This window comes from Orcinus orca, chromosome 3 (genome assembly GCF_937001465.1).
Source record: "Orcinus orca chromosome 3, mOrcOrc1.1, whole genome shotgun sequence".
Lineage (NCBI taxonomy): Eukaryota > Metazoa > Chordata > Mammalia > Artiodactyla > Delphinidae > Orcinus > Orcinus orca.
The window spans coordinates 51,243,238-51,262,970 of record NC_064561.1 but is presented as its reverse complement, the minus strand read 5'-3'; the positions used below and the strand labels follow the sequence as shown (position 1 = coordinate 51,262,970).

Here is a 19,733-nt window from a genome sequence, read left to right as displayed (position 1 = left end):
CATAAGCACGATAAAGCACTCATATGTTTATTGCTGAATACAATTGCGAGGTCATTTACTAGATTACTATGATGGATGTCAGTTGGTGCATGTTATGAATCCCTGAGATGTGTTTATTTTGCACTTAACTGCTTATTCCAGGAACCATGACCTTATCAGACAGGTCATTTTCAAGAGATGTCCAATCAATCTTCAGCAACTAGAAGCATGTAGCATTCAACTTCTTTTGTTTATCTCCCTTGCACGGCAGAGTCATGATATAAGGGAGCGATGTAGTAAACCCATCTACTGGGGCAATGCACTGTTTTGTCAGAGGTTCTCACAAAAGAATTCTCCCTGCCCCTGGAAGCTCCCTCTGCACCAGTTTTCATGACCGGCAGGGTCTGTTTCTCTTCTAGCAATTCTTTGCTATTTCAGTATTGTTTGTCATTTTCCCCATTTGCTCATTCATTCTCCTTCTAGATACATGCTCCACTGTTCACTCCAGGTGAAGAAAAAATGTCTCCTTTTCATTTAGGTGGGCTTCCATATTTAGCTAGCATGCTTGTTTCTAATAATATAGGGCGCTCTACAAAAATGTGTGTGGTGGTAATTTTTTTTCATTCTAACCACAAGAAATCGTTCCCTCTTCATTCAGCCCTAATTTTCTGCAGATTCATTTATACTGGAATGTGAAAAGGAAAGTTAAGCTTGATACAAATAAAATGGAGGTTTATCAGAGGAGCAAACATGAAGGCGTGGTGTGGTTATCAGAAGTGATTTGCAAGAAGATATGTTTATAATTTTTTTGCTGTGGGTAAAGTTTCAAAAAGAAGTTTAACTTTAAACATTTTACACAATAGAGTTCTGCATGGAGAAGCAGTGCTGTTCAATTTTCACATACTGCAGACGCTGATCAGAAAATAGGGATATAATTGCATTCATTTTGCTGTCACCATAGCCTCTTCAAAAATTCTTGAACAACTCTTGAAATGACACGCTTTTAGATACATATTAGCATTTTTCGATTTTAAATTCTCTATAAAATAGTTGTCATACTGCAGTAACTACTTGTGACATATATAATGTCCTAAATTCAAAAATGAGATAGAGGGGTTTTCAGTTCTCAATAAACATTTATGCTTGCCTTAAGCTGCTAGACCCCATTTATAAAACAGTTCTGTTATTTTTCATATAAGGAGTGAAAAACATTATATAATCAATGGGGTTTGAATCAATACATCTGAAATAATTTCTTTATTTTTTTTAATGCAAGCTACAAGATAATCTACCACTGTTTGTTTGCAGTGCTGTCTGACAACAGCAGTTAATAATTTACTATGGTATGGGCACAGTAAACCCTATCCCCAGATCCAATCAGCTTGTGCTGCCTTCACTAAAACCTCACGGCTTTATCTGGCTCTTAGGAAAGATGAAAACAAAACAGGATCAGGTTAGTTTATTTACCAAAATTTGACTTCTCTGGGTCTATATTCATTTATTTCTTCAAATAAATATTTATGCCAGTGTTTGGGCTTGGCAGAGAAGGTATTTTTCTTTTCATTTCAGGGGAAAAAAAATACAAGTCTCTGTCAAAAGCAAGATAAGGTGCAGTCAGAAACTGCACTTGCAAACTTCAATCTTGGAACGGTATCACTGAGGATTTAGAGCAGTGCTTCTTCTTTTAATTAATTTCACAGAACCAGGGATGAGGGAAGGTAAACTCCACAATAAACTCCAAGATCTTTGAAGTTTTTGTGCCTGAAAAATTCCAACTATCAGTGTAGGCTGTATATTTTAAACCGATATATTTTTGGTGATAACATTTTTCAATAACATAATCTACAGTGTTCCTTTTTCTCCTTATTCAGTACCCAGAGCTCTCATCACCATTCAATCCTCTGAAAATGAAGCTTGTGCATCTCACTTCCTAGAGTTGCCGCCTCCTTCAATACAAAGAGCCGGGACGTGCTTTCTACTAGGCACGTTGCCACTGTAGGTGGGTCAGCAGCCAGCATTGCTTCAGACCAGCAGTCTTGAGGACAGTGCGTGAATCTGATGCTGTGTCCTGGAAGTGACTCCCTTAAATGATATCTCGCCTATTTTAAAATGTCCTTCATCGTGGTATCAACTATGGGGTTTAAGGGAGGGTCCACTTTTGGCTCAGCTTTGCCAATGTGATTCAGCTTCCATTAGTTATTTCTGCAAATGGGAAGGAGAAAGGAAATTTCTGGGTCCTCTGTGAGTTAGTGCAGCGGACCTGCAAGGTGCTTGGATTTCGGTGACCAGAAAATTGCTCTCACCTCCATGTCATTATGCTCCCAGTGAACTAGCCCCCAAGCGTGTTTGTGTTGGGGATCTAATATATTGCCTTTCAATCAGAGCTGAGAGCCACTGAACACACAGACAGAACATGACGAGCAGGTCAGGAAAGCAATAAAGATTTTACAGAGCTGTCCAAGGTGCTAAATTTACTCAATAATGGTTTTGGCACCATAGTGTTAACCTCTCATTTACTACCAGTTTGAGGGACTAAATTGAAGTAGCTGACTTCATTTACCTTGAAATGTATATTTTATGACATTATGTAAGTAGATTGAAAGGGCACTGCAGTTTTAACAATTTAAAGGCTAAAGCATGTTTAAGATGAAACTTGAATATTTATTGTATATTGCACTTAAAGTATATAGAATGTTAAAATGTATTGATTAAATTTGTAAAAGGCATTATAAAAATGACAGGTAGTATAAAAGATGTATGCCTCTTAAAATCAAACTGATAGTATATGCTATCTCTTCGGTGGTCACAAGTGTAATTTTTTTGCAGTTTTATATGGTAATTTGAAAATTCTGTAATTTCACATTAGGAAATGATTGAGCCTGGGATGTTAAAGAGAGAAATTTCCCATAAGGGGACAAGCTGCATGTTTCATATAATCTTTTGTCTCTGAAATTGTTCCTAAAGTCTTATTTTTTGCGACATTAGGAGGGAGCATCGTGTAAGGATCCTTCCATTCTAATATGCAATTTTAATATTTCTGAAAAGAGAGAGCACTTGACAAGTACTAATATCTAATTTTTCAAAGCATTTATTTGTCAGGAGAGATTGTCTCTTCTTTTCATAATGTTTAAAACGTCTCGCTGCTTGCGGTCTAAAACATGAGGGTAGAGATTAGACTCTTCCAAGATAATTAATCCTATCCTTGGATTAAAAAAAATACATATCCCATTGGGGAATTAAGAAGACAAATACCACTACCCTAAATAGTGAAAAGCCTCAGAGTCTCCTTATAGAGCTAATGCTTGTTCTCCAACCTACATCCTGAGTCAGACTATTTTTCTTTTCATGGCTTTGGATTTCTTCTCTCTTAAAGAAAGAGAAAATGTATAGTCCTTAAAAACTGCAACAACTCTTTGCTGACCTATTTCCTTTCTCAATTAAAACCTGTCTTTACCTGCCTTGCTATGACCATCGACTGATGATTATGTGAATGGAGATCTGGAGAGAAAAAAAAAAAATGGATGAACCATACTAAATCTGCTTAGAGTTAGTAGGAACACTAGGAAGATTCAAGGATGAGTGGGGTTCGAGAAACAGTTCAAGTATAATTGGTACAAGTTTTACCATGTTTTGGAACCTTTATAATGAAAGTGCTGAATGGGCTACAAATGCAGAGAGATGATTTGGCTTTACTTCGTATGTTGCAACCCAATCAATTAGCAAATAAGTTTTGAACTTTCTCTTGTCCCAGCAGTCACACACTGATATTACTCTCCAGCACCTTTCAAGGCACCCTGTCTTCCCAGAATTAAGGTACGGCGTTCTGTGGGAATTGCAAAAGATTTCCGCCACCATCCGGTCCTATCCTCTTTATCCAATCTCCTCTCCCTAAACATCTGAAGAACTGCCCTCTATTCTGGGCTAGTTAGTCCTCTCCAGCCTGGAAGTAACATGTTGGGCTCCTCCCTATCTCCATACCTTTACTCATTTTGCCTTTATTTGGGAAGCTGGCTTCAGTCTGTGCCCATTTACAATATCTTCCCATCCTCTAGGGCCTGATAATGAAGGTGGTGCTGGTGGTGGTGGTAGAGTAGTGGAAAACATAACTGTTGTTTATGGAAAGGAAAACATTAACTCATTCAGTCTTTGTGGTGAGACTCCGTATCGCCATTTGGCAGACAAGGAAACTGAGACTCAGAGAGGTCCGCCAACTTGCCCTGACGTCACACGACTAATGAATGGCTGAGCAGGGATTCAATCTCAGGCCTGTTAGACATCAGAGCCTGAGCTCTTCATAATTACACTATCGTATCAGAACTAATTCCACCTTCACTGAGACCCCAGCTCCTAACCTCTCTCATTCCTCTGAAAAATAGTGCTGAATGCACTGCCCAGCACTGCACAGAAGTGGACACTGGGGGGTCATTTTGCTCTGGTCTTAAATGTGTGAGCCTACAATCTCCACAACCAGACTACAGGCTCTTTGAGGTCCTAATCTCCTTCTCTAAGCCCCTAGCACTATGTTCAGCAAACTACAGCCCTTGAGAAATTCTTGTTGAAGAGCTCATTCTAAGATCATTACTGATTTTTAAAAGCACGTGCTTAATTTACATGAGGAAATGACCAAGTCATGTATTTGGCATAGTTTATAAAAGCAGAAGACTTAAATTTGGTGCTGCATTTGGCTCTAGACCTTTAAATCCAATATATAAATTCCCAAAGGTCAAGTCTTGATCACTGGGGGGTTTTTTAATACCACTTTTTTTTTTTAAGTGAATTTGCTCCTTCACTCCTGCTGGCTTGTACTTAACATTTTAATTTTGTGATTAATCTAATGAATCATGTCGGGTACAGACATTATCTCAAGTTATAGGCTGCTAACAACATGAGGTTTGTCTTGATGTACGTCAGCCTTTTATTAACTATACTCCTAGGCTCTTAGAAATACTTAGGTATTTGCACACTCTTAGGAACCAGGCGTATCACGTCTGATATGCAGACATGGCTAATTCACCTTTCCTTCCATTTCATGACAATAAACCCGCTGAGGATTAATCACCTTCCATGTGAATCTTCTCTGCAGCATCTGATCTCAAATGTGTTGCTAATAATCTCATCTTCACTGGGCCCACCTAGCCTTCCAGAGAGAACGGGAAGGCGGGAAGGCTGTCTAACCACCCAATACTGAGCCCATTTATAAACCCAGTTCCATGTTTTGAGTCATTCAAACCCAGATGAGCAGGGGAGATGGCCTGAACTCTCTTTCATTCAGAGCACATGTAGACCAACTCATAAAGCCAGATGGGTACCCGTTTACCAACACAACATTATAATTTCAAATCTCAGGATCAGATTTTGAGACTCTGGGAACTCCCTCATAAAATTCAAGCCCAGGGATGCTTCTGTAATTTGGGAAGACAACCTGTGCTTGGCTTTATGCTCCCTCAGTTAGAAAATAATGTTTTGAGGGACGAAGAAGAAAACAGAAGCTAAACGTAAACATCAGTTATCAAAGTCAAGTTGACCTGGGTGATTCCCGAGAAAGAAGTACAATACTTTCCTGTCACTGCACATTGCCCTGTCGCCCATTTATCGCCACTCTACTTTGCCCTATCAGGAGATTCAAGATACAGTGGGTTCAAATATCAGCAATACAAAATGAAGAGGACCGGCAAAGTCACTCCTGATTTAAAGTCGATAAGCACCTATCGGCACTGAAATCAGCACTGAATCCGTTCACCTCCTCACGTTGGAGTTTACTACTGGGTCCAAATTTTAAACAGTATATTCAGCTTACTAGCCTTTAACTTCTAGCTCTTTCCCCACTTGCTTCTGAAACTACTGATTGGAAAGTCTAAAAGCTGAAAAAGTGATTGGAAGTTTCTGGCAGCCCATTTCCTGCAGAGCTGGATGTTCAATGCAATAAATACTAGTTGACTGAGAGGTATTTCTGTGGAGGGTAGTATTATGTCCCAACTTCCTTTGTGTTTATTCAGCCAAATGGAAAATTCCACAGTGGTAGACTTTGCATCCTAAAAAATCATAGAATGAGGGCAGTGAGGGAAGGGGTAAAACAAACCAAAATAATACTTGAGCACTGTTTAGCTTCCGATCCTCTGAGACATTCCTTAAATTTTTCATTTTTTCTGGTAATATGAACTTCTCGAAGAGCTTACCGCAGATCATTAGAAACCTTTATTGTCACACTTTAAACACGCTTTACTCAGAAGCCCTATGACCGAGAGGAGTCACTCTCATCTAGCATGGATATAATTAAACATGTTTCCGCTGAAAGGGGCATTCTCATTATGGCTAAGGACCACTTTAGAGTAAATTGAAATGGAAAGGAGGAGCATAGATGAGGTGTAGGTAGCAAGTGGTTAGTTCTAGGGAGGCATAAAATGCCAAATGTGTAACAATTATATTTTACAACCCTGCATTCTGAAGACTTCATAGCATTTTATTATAGAAGAAGCTTCAGCTGAAGCTTACCGAACGAACATTCTAGTGCACACTCATTGCCCATAGTCTTTAAAGAAACATAAAATTCAAACCATAATCAAAATCTGCAGAAATATTCAAAACAAAGGAATCAAATATTTTACAAGGGTCTACTGCTATTCACACAAGAGGCATCGAAAGTGTTCTAGTCTAAAGAAAATGCAGGGGCTTGAAGGGGGGGGGGGCTTCTGAACCTCCTCTAATTTTAAAGCTGATTTTGTGTTCAGATTAGATGACACCCCTCTTACTTCTCAAACATATGATTAGGTATCATCGTGCCGCGTGGCTGGAGACGCGCCCAAAAGCTTTGCCTTTGTTAGAAACGTGGAAGACTTCTGAATCACGTGAAATTAAGGTAGGTTGTAAGCTAACGCAGCTACATCAACGTAAGACATACTAACTTACATGACTGACTTTTACAGTGGAAAGGAAAAGGCTGTTTTCAGGCAGCTGTTATTGCCTCAATGGGAGAAAGAAAAAAAAAAACTCAATGAAAGTGAAATGAACAAGAGATTTTGTCTGAGTTGCAGTTAATACCACTGAAGAGCTATGGAAATTAAAAGGTCAACAAATAAATTAGCCAGAGTGTTATGAAATGAATGATTTGGCCTATAATTTTATTGACTGAAAATTGTTCACTGCCTATTAGACCAGGTAATTTTTATCTGGTGCCTCAATTACTGTTCCGTAAGCAATAATATAGTTGTAAGAGCTGCTGATTCGATCGCGTGACCTCTGAGAAGCTGGCTAGGACAGCTGACTTTACTATGATGGATAACCAAGCTTGGTCTCCACGAGGTGCGAAACCTCCCTTTCCTGCAAGGGGATCTCATAAAAGAAACACTACGCTTGATTCATTTCACCAAAATGTTTGACTTTTCAAGTGTCAGCAGTTAAGTATAAATTGTGAAGCCAGGTATTCCTGAGAAGAGTGATGACAATGGCTTTCCCCCCTCTTTTTGGTCTCCTGGCATTCTCTTCTAAATGGTGTCATGGTAATTGGTGAATGGGAGCCTGGGGTGCTCCCCGGCACAAATACAGTGAAAAATGGTGTCTGCACCCTTGTGAATATGACCTGCTTGGAGGTACAGAGCTGAACTTGGTAACCTCTGGCTGGCTCTTCTTATTCCAATTCATTGTACTGGTTTAAGACCAACGCTCTGGGTTAGATCCTGCTGAGTGGCCTTGGAAATCGACTTTCTGATCAGGATGAAAGTCTCTGCTTAAAGAGAAGGCTGTGGACAGAGGTGGCTTTTTCAGGGCTAGGTTGTAAAGTCAGCACATGAAACAAAAACTGCCTAGAGTCAAAATTACCCTTGAAACTCTTTTAAGTTGCCAAGGCCTGGGCTCTTAGAAACACAAAAGCCAGAAATTAACCACTTGTGTTTCTCTTTGTCTTTTGGCTGTGGCTTCCCTTTCCCTAGGGCAAAGGACAATAAATATCTAGTTTGAAAGTAAAAGGACCACTGAGTGAACAAAGAGACTTACTGTCGTATGTATGTCCCTGTATATCTGTGTATGTGTTTGGTGTGTGTGTATACAAATGTATGTGTATATTTCTATTTTTGGACAAGTACATGTAGTTAAACTTGAGTAAGTGCTATGTGCAGGCTGGAACTATGCTGGACTTTAACGATATCTAAGGAAGGCGAAAATAGAGTTGCTTTTGGTTTCTTAAATTGTTGAACATCATCAGTTATGATATGTACCTCCAGAAGAATGGTATCTGTAAATGAGGATTCCCAAGGCTTTACTGATGGTCCTGACTATAACTGCAATTAAAATCCACTGCCTCAAGACTGCTGGGGCTCACTTCTTATTACTCCAGTGGTTAATTGAAGTGTTACTCAAGGCTGAAAATAGTAAGCACGGCCAGAGGCCTCCTAGTGTCTCTGTTTCTAAGGGCTTCGGTCTTGAAGAGGAGGATGCTGGGTGGTTAGGAGGAGAAATGAGCCCCTGTTTCCTCCTGTGACTTCTTCTTGAACTAATGAGTAATTATATTCAAAGCCCCTGTACACGGGGTGTGATACAAAGGTTAAACTTAGTCCCCCCCTTGTCAAGAGCTCAGTGCTAAAAGAACTTGAAGGAGGTTCCGGAATTCAGCTATTGGAGTAACTGTTATTACAGACTCCCTACAGCAATGACTCTGGGGCGAAAGAGAATTATCTCCCAGGTTTGTATGTGTGTGTGTTTTAACTCCTACTGCCACTTCCCTCTGGCTAAGCCATCTGTGAGCTACCCTCAGTCTATGCTAGCACCTTCCGCTTCCCCCCCTGGCCAAGCTTGAGGGATTTTTAAAAATTGGTTTACAAAATTGCCTTTTTTCTTAAAATTCCCTTTTCTTAATTCTAGGAAGCAGTGCTTAGAGATACTGGCTCTGGAGCCCAATAGAGTTGGCTCAAATCCTTGCTCTGCCATTTATTTAGCATTGTAAATGCATGCCTCCGTTTCCTCAACTGTAAAGTACGGTTCAGACCAGCATCTGGCTCAGCAGACATACAGTGAGTGCTTACTGAGCAAGAGGCAGCAATAATATTGATAGCCCTCACTTGTTTTCCAGAAAACTTGGGCAAATTATATGCATTCTTAGAGTCAGTGCTTTGAGTGCTCCTTGAGGTGCAATCCTATCTGCAAAACACTGGGAAAGATTCTGAACAGACTAATGGTGAGGATGTCTGGTGAGGTAGAAAGCCTCCCCTGACAGCTGTGTGAGTGGTCCTTTCTGAGCCTCAGTTTTCTCATCTCTAAATCGGGCATGATTCCATAACGACAGAGTAACTTACTGCAGAGTCAGTCAGTTAAAGATAAAATAAATAATCTAAAAAAAGTGAGAATTAAAACTTTTGTGGGGGTCATGGCCTTTTTAATGAAGCTATAATCTCACTCCCCAGAAAAATATGTGCGTATGTGCACGCATGTGTGTGCATACTCATCACACACACACGCACACAATTCTATATACAATTTCAAGGGTGCACAGAACTAGGCTAAACTCCCCTGATGAAAGAAGCATAAGTAGGAGGGGCTACCAAGCCCCTAAACTGAGCATATCATCAAAATGGGGAAGTGGAATTTGCCCGTGAGTTTTCTGGCAGATACGGAGGAGAGAGGGGGAAAAAGAACCGCATTCCATAGTGTGTGTTTTTGACAAGAAAATGCAGAGACAAAATGGTTTTTGGAATCAAACTCAAGCATTCTTTTCCTGAGAGCTGAATATACTGCATGATTTGCTTTTGTTGCTATATTTTTTTGTTTGAGTCATTTTGGTTCCCAGATAAAATGTTAATAGATTTTCTTGAAATTAAAAAAAATAAATAAATGAATAAGACGAGAGAGCATGTCCAGTGTCACAGTGTGGAAGATAAAGATGTACGGTTTTTCTTTATCCTTTTCTGAAACCCTTAGTCATCCCCTTTTCTGCTAACAGGCAATGTGGTTATGCAAAAATTTCTTATGTGTATTTTCACTGATGCAACTGCAGGTTTTGAATTACAGATAGTCTTTGCATAAAGACTAAAACAATAAAAGCATAATTAGAATACGTGGTATACAGCCGACTCCAGTTTTATTTTGCCCCAGCTCTGTATTTATGATAAATCACTAACACGACCGCTCTTTAGGGAGGGTGATTTTGGGTCTCGTCTCTCCATTGAGCAAAAACAGTGCCTGTGACTAGAGGCTGAATTTCAATTCTGCAAGTGTACAGTGGAACTGAATAATATTTGGCACAATGCAGTGCACAACCGAGCCACTAAATGGCTGATTTACTAAATTATTATTAGATGAGCCCTTGCTGTTCCAAATGAAAGTGCAGTCACTGCCTTCCTTCGTGGTGTGTTCAAATTGTTCTGTGTTTAAATATTCAGCATGAGGCTAATGTGAACTGATGAACTGAGACTATAAACATTCACTTTCAATACAGATAGAGCGACAGAGATGAAACATATCATGTGGCCTGCGGAGGTGAAAATGATTTATATTTAAGGATGTTGCTGCCTACTTCCATTACTTTAAGGTACTCTTAATTAGCATTAAGAGTTAGAAATGACTAATTCCCGTGTACAGGAAGAGGAGGCTGGGATTTTTTTTTTTTTTTTTTTTTTTTGCATGCCAGTGCAGGAGAAGTTACCACGAGGAACTGCTGCCTGTGTTGTTGTTCAGAACCTTGAGTTTTATTCATGGTGGGGTGCACCGCACCAGCAGAGTCATGTGTCTGCTGGGAGAACTATGGTGTCCGACAGTCAGTGTTTTTTCTCAGCCCACCCAAAGGGTCTACAGTCCATCCCCACTACCATCCATCCCTCTGCAATCCACCTCCCTTACCATCACATCTACTACACCCGCTACATGGACCCCCCAGCACCTCACTCTCCACGTCACCAAGCTTCTTTACTGACACCTGCTGGAGTGAAGAACAACCCTTTGCTCCTTGGGCAAAGATAACCCCCTCCTCCTTCCTCCCCTTTGAGGGCAGTTATAGGCAAGCACTTAAAATACTGTGATCACTTACAGTAGATTAGAATTTTTTATGGGTACCGTGTTGCCATAACAACACGAAGACAGCAGATGACTTAAGCTAAGCTTGCAAAGCAAAAGGCTGCTCATCTGGCAGTTAAAATGAATACAGTTCATTTCACAAGTTTCCCATATGGACTCTTAGTGTATGGTAATGAGGAGACCATATGGTGAGAGAAAATGCACTGAGAACAATTGGGTTCCACTGGCTGAGTGGGAAGTTGGGAGAGAAAACCCGGGTGAGAGATTCTGGTGCGTGTGCTCTCTGGGTTCAAGGTTTGGTTGAGGTTTGTTTGGGATGGTTGTTTTCCATAGTGGTTTCGCGTTTCTTAATCTGTTCCTTAATATGTCAGCTGTGCGAAATGACAAACATCTTGCAAATTTTGCAATATCATTCATCACAAACTGTCAGCAGTGTTTGCAAATCTGACTTGCAAGATCCTTTAAATGTGTTGTTCTTAAAAGGCAACAGTACTAAGTTTTTAGACAAAGTGCAGGAAAATTTAAGTACTTCTGACAAGCAGAAACATTAACAGTAATCATTTTAAAAACACTCGCATCTTTTGCCTGCATGTTTAGCTGTAAATAATGCTAGAATGTATAAAAGCTTTAAACGAAAATGGTAATAACTACTTTTTATTATGTTTCATAAAGGATAAAGAAAATGCTGTGAGCCATGTGTATGGGTTATCTATAGGTGCGGACGTAGGGACATGGAGGGTTCCCATTCTCCTTACTGCTCACCAGATTGGAAACCGGGGAGGACAGCTTGAAAAAGGCTCTAAAGTCAATTCTGTACTATACATGCTTCATAAAAGATGAATATAAATGCATTAGTTAGACGCGGTGAGCTAAATTAGAAGGTCAGGCAGGGCTGCGAGGGCTGAAAAATCACACAACCAATGAGTGTAATTACTCTTTTTTAAGTCTATTAAGTGGTGTTGCTCTATCAAGGCTCAGGGATATAGGACATGAAGAACAAGATAAAGTAATGTGTATTTATTACTCCCACCGGATCAATTTACCAGATATTTTCAGCTCCATAAAGCAAAACACACAAATGCCGCCTTTGTTACTCTTCTCAAACTGCCTTATTTTCTCTAAAAGAGGGACTGGCTCTGGAAGAAAAAACACGTTTGCCCTGTGGAGGTCCCCACGCAAACCCCTCTGGGTGGGGAATGAGAGAAGCTGGTGCGTATTTGAGTAGGAAGGGACTGAGGTTAGGCGAGAGACAGGAGAGAGAAGCCAGTCACCTCAAGGCAGAAGTATTTGGGTTTCCAGACCTGGGAGGGAAATGGGAACTTGATGCAGTGAGGCCGGAGGCCCCAGGTGCTAATCTCAGTTTTCCCATATGCTTGCTATGAGTGGTAGCATGCCACCAGCCCTCTGGGAACTCTGACCCTGTGAAATGGGGAGTACCCATCTTGCAGGGAATAGTAGCCCCCATTTACTGAAGTCTCACTATATGCCAGAGAGTCCTCGTTGCGTACATTATCTCATTAATGCCCAATAGCCATGCTGCGGGACAGCTGCTTTACAAAGGAGAAAACGGGGGCTGAGAAGGGTGAGTCCCGTGCACGGAGCAGTGCAAGTGGTTTTCAAAATCCACGTCCATCTGACCTGAGAGCCCACTCTCTTGGCCTCAATACCCTTCAAAAACCTTGATAAAGCCGTGCCAGGCACATCGAGGGCATGACGCAAAGGTTACCTGTTCCCTGGGATTCACTGCAAACACACGGAATGCCAGCCAAGCTCGGTGCCTTTGTGCTAATGCTCACTGACCACTCAGGAAGACAACTACAAATCGAAAGGGGACAGAGACACCTCTGGCCTTCAAAACAGAGACAGCTCCTTGTTCAGTGTTTCTGGATGGCCTTGTGCATTTCAGCATCTCAGCGTTTCTGAGTCCCCATCCTCCGCACCTCTACATTATAAGAAAAGTCAACCTTTGCCCCAAAGTTGGTCACATGTTCCTCTCCCTCCTGCCAGGATCCAGAGAGGAAGGCACGTCTGTCTGTATGACACAGAATGGAATGCTGCAGCTGAAAAACCTTCGCCTGCCCTTCTCCACGTGCACGTGAAAAAGGAAACCAAAGCACACCTGGGGTTGGCATAATTATAGTATTTTAAATTTGTGTGTACAGCAACTATCACTGATGGTGGCTTTCAGGGACAAAATAATTTACAGAGAAGGGTTCGGCTTGTTCCTGTTTTCTCGTTTGGTAAATAGGGATGATGTCTGCTTTCCCGACTTCTCTCACAAGAGGGGCTCCAATAAAACAACGCATGTACAAGTTCTTTGAAAAAGCACAAGCCAGTATACAAAGGCATATTATTATGGAAAGCTGTCTGCTTGGTCTTTGGAGCAGTTTCATTTGACAGAATATGTGGGTGGTTGTATGAATCTAGCTTTGTCTATTCGCAAACACATGGGTTTAATAAAGTGGAGTTTGTTTTTTAAGGTGTGTGGTCCATGGCTCACTGAAACACTCCTGTTTTACAAACACTGACCATGATTCTAAGAAAGGCGGAGCCCGTTTTCATCCCCCTAACAATGGACAGCGGGACTATAAATCTCCCAGGTCCACAGGAATACCTCGTGCTGGCTCCATCCGCCACTTCCTGACCTTGCTCTTGAACTCTCACTCCACCTTCACATTCGGAGCCAAGAGGACACCACTCTGATCTGAGTCACACAGAGAGCTTCCTGGGGTGGGCTCTGGCCAAAGTCCTCGCACGGTCCAGTGGCTGGATGCGCACTGTGGAGTGTTTCCTTAACACACAAACCCATTGTGTCCTTGATTACTCTTCCCAAACCCAGGAAAACGGGGCTGGGAATTTCACCATCAGGCCACCGGGGACAAAGTGACACGTGCCTGTGCTATTTGTTCAACATTTCTGAACGTGATGTGCAGCCGTGAAAATGTTATGAAAAGTAAATACACAAAACTCAACCATATAGTCCTGTTTCTCTCCTTTCTTTATGAATAAGAAAAGTATTGCTTGGCTGCTGTAGACCTCAGCCATTAAACCAAATCTGTCTCCTGTTTTTCAATCAATATTTATAGAGTGGCAATTGTGGGCCAGAAACTATGCTGAGGCTCCCACAGGATTACTTCTTTTTGTCCTATGTGATCCCAGTGAAGTTGGCACGATTATTTCACCCCCATTTTATAGATGAAGAAACCGAGACACAGAAGATAAACCATACACTCCACTGCTGACCTGAATCAGGACTTCCTGCTCTGCAGAGATCGGGTAGGAGAGCTCTCAGAAGCCAGGGTCCCACTCTCACTCAACTGGCAAATAATTATAGCTACCTTTTGTGGACTGCTAAATAAGTGATTAAAGCAACCCAAAAAAGTAGGAAGTATTACCATCTCCATTTGACAGACAAGGAAACTGAGGCACAGAGAGGTTCAGAATTTGGGGGGTGGGGAGAAAGAATTTTGACCCAGACCACAGAGCTCTCCAGTCCCTTCAGCAGACTCTAGGGACATCAAATGCCAAATGAAAGTGAAAATGGTCCCCAAATGGAAACAATGGGAAGAATCTGGCAATGCCCTCATGGCTTCTTCCCACCATTGGGTGGACACACATTATTTGCATCTTCGTGCTATAAAATTACCGATTATTTTCCCATAGGAAATGCATGGGAGTTGGGTTCTTGCCAGACAGGAACCTAAAGGTGATTCTCTTCATGGCACACCCATCTGTGGAAGCAGAGGGCCGTTCACTATTACTGTTAGATTCTGTAATTGCTCACCAAGAATAAGTCAGGGTGAAAGGGAAGGTGTAAGATGGAGGCCCCTTTCAAAGACAAGGATATGTACGGACCGACACATCGTATGATTTCTTCCTCAGGTGAAATGCTCTCAAGATGTTTTTTTAAGGTGAACAGCGCTAAGTGGAAGTGAGGCTGTTATGGGAACTCAGGGTTGAGACTGAAGGCTCTGTGGGTCTTCCCCCGGGGTCTAGGAGAGGGCAGAATTTGCTTGTCACGGTTCTTCCTCTCTCTGGGCAGGCAGTGCCCCATACCCACCCCCCAGCGCCTCACATCTGTGCATCAGTTTCGGCGGGGAGGGGCAGCTTTCTCCCGGACAGGCCTGTTCTGACAGTGGTCCTGCCGCTTCAGTGCAGCAGGGCCCACAGGTAAGATGTGATGATGAAATGATCGCCCAAAGAGGTTCGCTGAGCTAGGAAGGATGCCAACTTCATTTTTATAAGTGTATTACGAGCAGAAACAGACCTGGACATGACATATCTCTAGACTTGCTGTGGCATGGAGAGGACCTTTCCTCTACTCATTTAATTTATACTAATTTTTACTTGTGTAGTAAATGAAATTTCATTTTGCTGTCAGTAAACAGTGAATGGTAGCTCGACCAATTCCGTTCGTTGAACTTCTATAGCATTTAACTGTTCTCTCCTCTGAGTCCTCCCAGAACTCTGGTTGCACTTTTGTTAAATGTACCTATTGTTTTCTGTTTTGTATGGCGTTGTATTTGGCTTTCTCTCCCACAGGGCGTCCGAGTTCCTTGGGTAGAGAGATAGGAATATCCCCAACATTGACAACAGGTACAGAATAGAAACCAATAACTGTGCATTTCCTTTTTTTCTGCATTGGCAATTAATACCATTGCTGTATGACATATATTGCTCTACCTTGAATTTGTGTCTAATTTCTCCCACTTGTGTCTTAGGTGGGATGCCTCTGGAGGGAACAGACTCATGTCTTAGTAGCCCCGGTGCAAGGTGTGCCAATATGCTTTCCTTTGAGCTCTAGCTGTTCTCCCCTCACCAGAAATAAGTGAAGATCCTCATGGGGGTAGAAAAGCAATGTTCTTTTTCCTCTTGAGAACTGATACGCTATAATGATTAATAACCTGGACTTAGGAGCCAGGCTTTAGAGGTTTGAATCTCCGTTTAGCAATTTACATGCTGTGTGACCTTGGGCAAATGATTTAACCTCTCTCTGTTTGGTTATCTTCTTCTCTAAAATAGAGGTGGTAATTGCACCAACCTCAGAGGGTTTTTTAGAGGAAGAAATGACATGATATAAGTAAAACATTACCTGGCACATAAGTGCTTGCTACTTTGATTATTGCTTACCTTATAATACTAAACACACAAAGCACAAAAATATTGAGTTGCTTATCTATGAACTAACTTGTATCAACGGCAAAGTTTTCTGCCAATCACCTGAGCCCGTGTTTCCAGAGACCCTAACCCAAAGAGGAGGTATCCTACCTTTGGCAAGCGCTCAGGGTCGCCAGGGTGCCGGGGAATAACCTTCTGTAACCTCTGGAAACCATAATCGATGGTGGGTTCATTGAGTGCTGCAATGAAGAAGTCGTACAATTAGAACAATTTCAGGAAATAAAACGGCACATGATTTGCAATACTTATGGTGCAGAAATAACTGGGAAGTCGAAAGTTTCATTGAGACTTTTGAATTAGATCATAAAGTGATTGGACGAATGATCCCTTTTGGTGGGGACTGACTCACTCAAAAGAACATGAGTCGCAGGTCCTAAACTCTGCTCTTCTGGCCAAATTCTATATTCCTTACAGTGTTGAAAATGGAAGGTAAAATGGAACTTGGTGTGAGGTTTTAGGATTCCCTTTAGTCAGAAGCTTGAGTTACAACACTGGAGGGTATCTACAGGTATAAAGAGCAGAATTAAAAGTACTTGCTTAGCTACAGAATATCAAGTGGACCTCAGCTGATACAGTATCGCAATGCCATCGGGAGCAATTAAGTGTGGTGGGGCAGAGGAGACCAGATCTCCTCGGGCCAGAAAGCCTCTTCTACCCTTGGAAGAGTCCGAAAAGAGACAGGTATTGAAAGTGCCCTTGATACGACACCCTCGTATCTAAGATGAAAGACTGATTCACCAATATCAATATTATTTCAGGAAAAGGCTAACCTCTACGGAGCACTAGCTCAGAGCAGCTGGCTCTCCAAGAATTTTTTTAAAAGACTAAAAGAAGAGCAAACCTGTAGTAATATTTGGAGACAGTGGGCCTTCTTGTACCCATATTGACTACACCTTCTTCAAAGCATCCTTAAATTCAACTCGATACAAAGTGGACTCTGGTGTATCACTTTTGAAATTCCTCCCCAGGATATGAAGTACCTCCAGCTTTCCTCGCCTGACCAGGAAAAGATGGCGGCTCCATCCTCCACCCACATCCCCCATCTCCTCTCAGTAATGAGTGGGTCTTTTTCTTCTTTTCTTTTTTCATGTAACCAAAGTACTCAACCACATATTTTCTCCCATACTGAATAAAAAGACAGTCTTTGTAGTTCTGACATTTAGCTATACATTTAGAAAACAAGTTGCCACATGCTTTACTTAAAATGCATTTCCATTAACCTAAATTTTAAAAGTAAGATCCATACTACTACTAACTTTAAAAAACTGTATTAAATTCAAATAGGTCCCAAGGCTAATGGAAGCAATTTGTATACCAACCCAAACTGACTGGCCCACTTTTCAAAATACAGGTATGATAATCTTGTGGTTTTAAAAGGACATTTAAATTGAAAGACTGTGAATTTAGTACATAATTATACCAATAGAACCCTTTAACTTGTCAACTTGTAAATCTAAAAGGCTATCAATCATTTCTAAAGAGGAAATAAACCTTAAAATTCCTTGATTGACAGTGCTTACTTTTTATGTAAAAAAAAAAAAAAAAAGGAGAAAAAAAAAAAAAAAGGCTGCATAAAGTGGCCAGAAATCCATTTACAAAAGTACATTGTTTTACATAGGTGAGTAAAAAGCCAATAATTACACCTCCAAAAGACATATAAATCAGAGTAAGTACTTCTTCCTCACTTGTATATTTTAAGTTGGAGTGAACTTCAGGTAACTTTTTTTAAGATCTTTTTTCCCAAATGCAATGCTTGTTGAAGCTGTTAATAGAGTAGCCATTTAAGACAATGTAATCATTTTTGCAAATATGAGGTTTAGCCATTTCCCCCACCTTCTCCCCGCCCCCTTCCAAACGGTAAACTTTCAACCTGCCTCTTGTGGAAATTAACTAAACTTACACCCAGGTGTACCAAATCTCTCTACAGTGGTACATGAGTTAAGGCACAATATTTATTGTTCCTCCCATTTCATGAATTACTTTCTAAACCCTTGAGAAAAATTCTTTTTTTTTTCAAATTAGACTTGTAGAGAAAAAGCCATACAATTCTTTACACAGGGAAGCTGTGACTCATAAAATCCCAGTATTTAATAAAGAAATGCCCGAGAATGACAGGAATGAGCACCCAGGTTAAGCTGTATATCACATCTATCTCCCACCCATAATGCTAATTGCCAACAAAGATGTTTAACCATAAAAAGAGCTTTAGGCAATTAAATGTATCATTTTAACACTTGAAGATATGATTCAGCATCCTGAAAATTCTAATTCTTGGTTTTATTTTTCAGTGTAAGCCACCAATAAAACTTGACTTGTTGACCCACCCCTTCAGTTGTTTGCATAATGAATTAATTCCTACTGTGTCAAGAAACCCATGGTTGTTAATTGAATGACTGATGTATGGGGTGGGGAGGATATGTTTCTCTGACCATAGGAACAACTCACAACAGAATGACTGACATTCAGTATCCACAATTAAAAGAACTGATTCAAATATCATATGGAACTAATAGCTAAAGAGCTCAGGAGAAGTCATTCTGCTGCCAGAAAGAGTAATTGAATTAGATATATTAAACTCATTATTCAAAGAAAAATAAGCATCTAGTCTATGGAAGTATGCGATGTGAGAGGAAATATTTCAGTAGAGGGACAAAGGCTTTTAATTTATTTCCCATGCCTTTATGATTTGCTCTACACTCGTATTTTTTACTATATTAACCTGCCCTCAATCTACATATTGAGTATTACAATGGCATTGTCGAGTGCTGTAAACAAAGGTAACGCTAAAGATAAGCAAGCAAAGTTCGTTGTCTTAAATTCAAAGGTGCCTGATGATTTCTCTGATTGCAGTAACTAAAGAAAAAAACTAAACCAATTATCGAGTGAGAGGGGCCATCTGATAGAGATTGTTACTTTAAAAAAAACCCTGAAAACAGATTAACTGTCTAGGGAGGGGGATGGTTAAATTACGGCACACCCATAGGAATATGATGCAGTCCTCAAAAGCAATGCTTTTGGAAAAATAAATTTACTGGCATAAAATACATTGCTATGTCAAGAAGCAGATTACAAGAGCATATGTGCAATATGGTTACTTTTTTAAAAAATGAACATATACAGAGAATACAGAAAAGGTTTCTGTGTATAAACTGCCTAACAGTAGTTATTTCTAGGAAGTGAGTCTTGAAGCGCTTTTCTTCCTTCTCTTTAGGCTGTGCATTGTCTACATTTTCCACAATGAACATATATTACTTTTATAATCGGAGAAAAAGGTTAAGAGCAAGAGAGTGTTCCCAGGATGGAATCTGACCTGCTTGTTTAAAGTAATGACATAAGAAACTTTGCCTGAAAAAGGGTCTGTATACCCTTTAATAACATTGCCTAGGTTATTACAGACCATAAGAAAAATAAGTAGTATACTTTTGGCCAGTTGTATAAATATGTGAGTATTCATAAACTCTCTGAAAATCAACAGAGAGAGTAACGGGGAGGAATCATAAAGAATGGCATATTTGTTTTCATCAGTGGGGGTAGTCGTACCTTAGGGACATACATCTACTCTGCAAGAATGTAATATA

The 19,733-nt window shown here is 40.6% G+C and overlaps 1 protein-coding gene and 1 long non-coding RNA gene across 9 annotated transcripts in view; one reads left to right on the top strand and one right to left on the bottom strand.

Moving 5' to 3' along the window:
• Window positions 1-8,246, top strand: part of LOC117197050 (uncharacterized) — a 465,520-nt gene extending 457,274 nt beyond the window's left edge. The window contains exon 10 of the long non-coding RNA XR_004477516.2: window positions 1,851-8,246. This is a non-coding gene — a long non-coding RNA (uncharacterized LOC117197050). The remainder of the gene's footprint in view (window positions 1-1,850) is intronic.
• The window catches only part of EBF1 (EBF transcription factor 1), a 394,973-nt gene that overhangs the window by 16,854 nt on the left and 358,386 nt on the right, over window positions 1-19,733 (bottom strand). For all 8 annotated transcript variants that reach the window (XM_033407906.2, XM_033407908.2, XM_033407909.2 and 5 more), the window contains exon 11: window positions 16,246-16,334. In XM_033407906.2, the coding sequence (XP_033263797.1) occupies window positions 16,246-16,334 (89 nt within the window). The remainder of the gene's footprint in view (window positions 1-16,245; window positions 16,335-19,733) is intronic.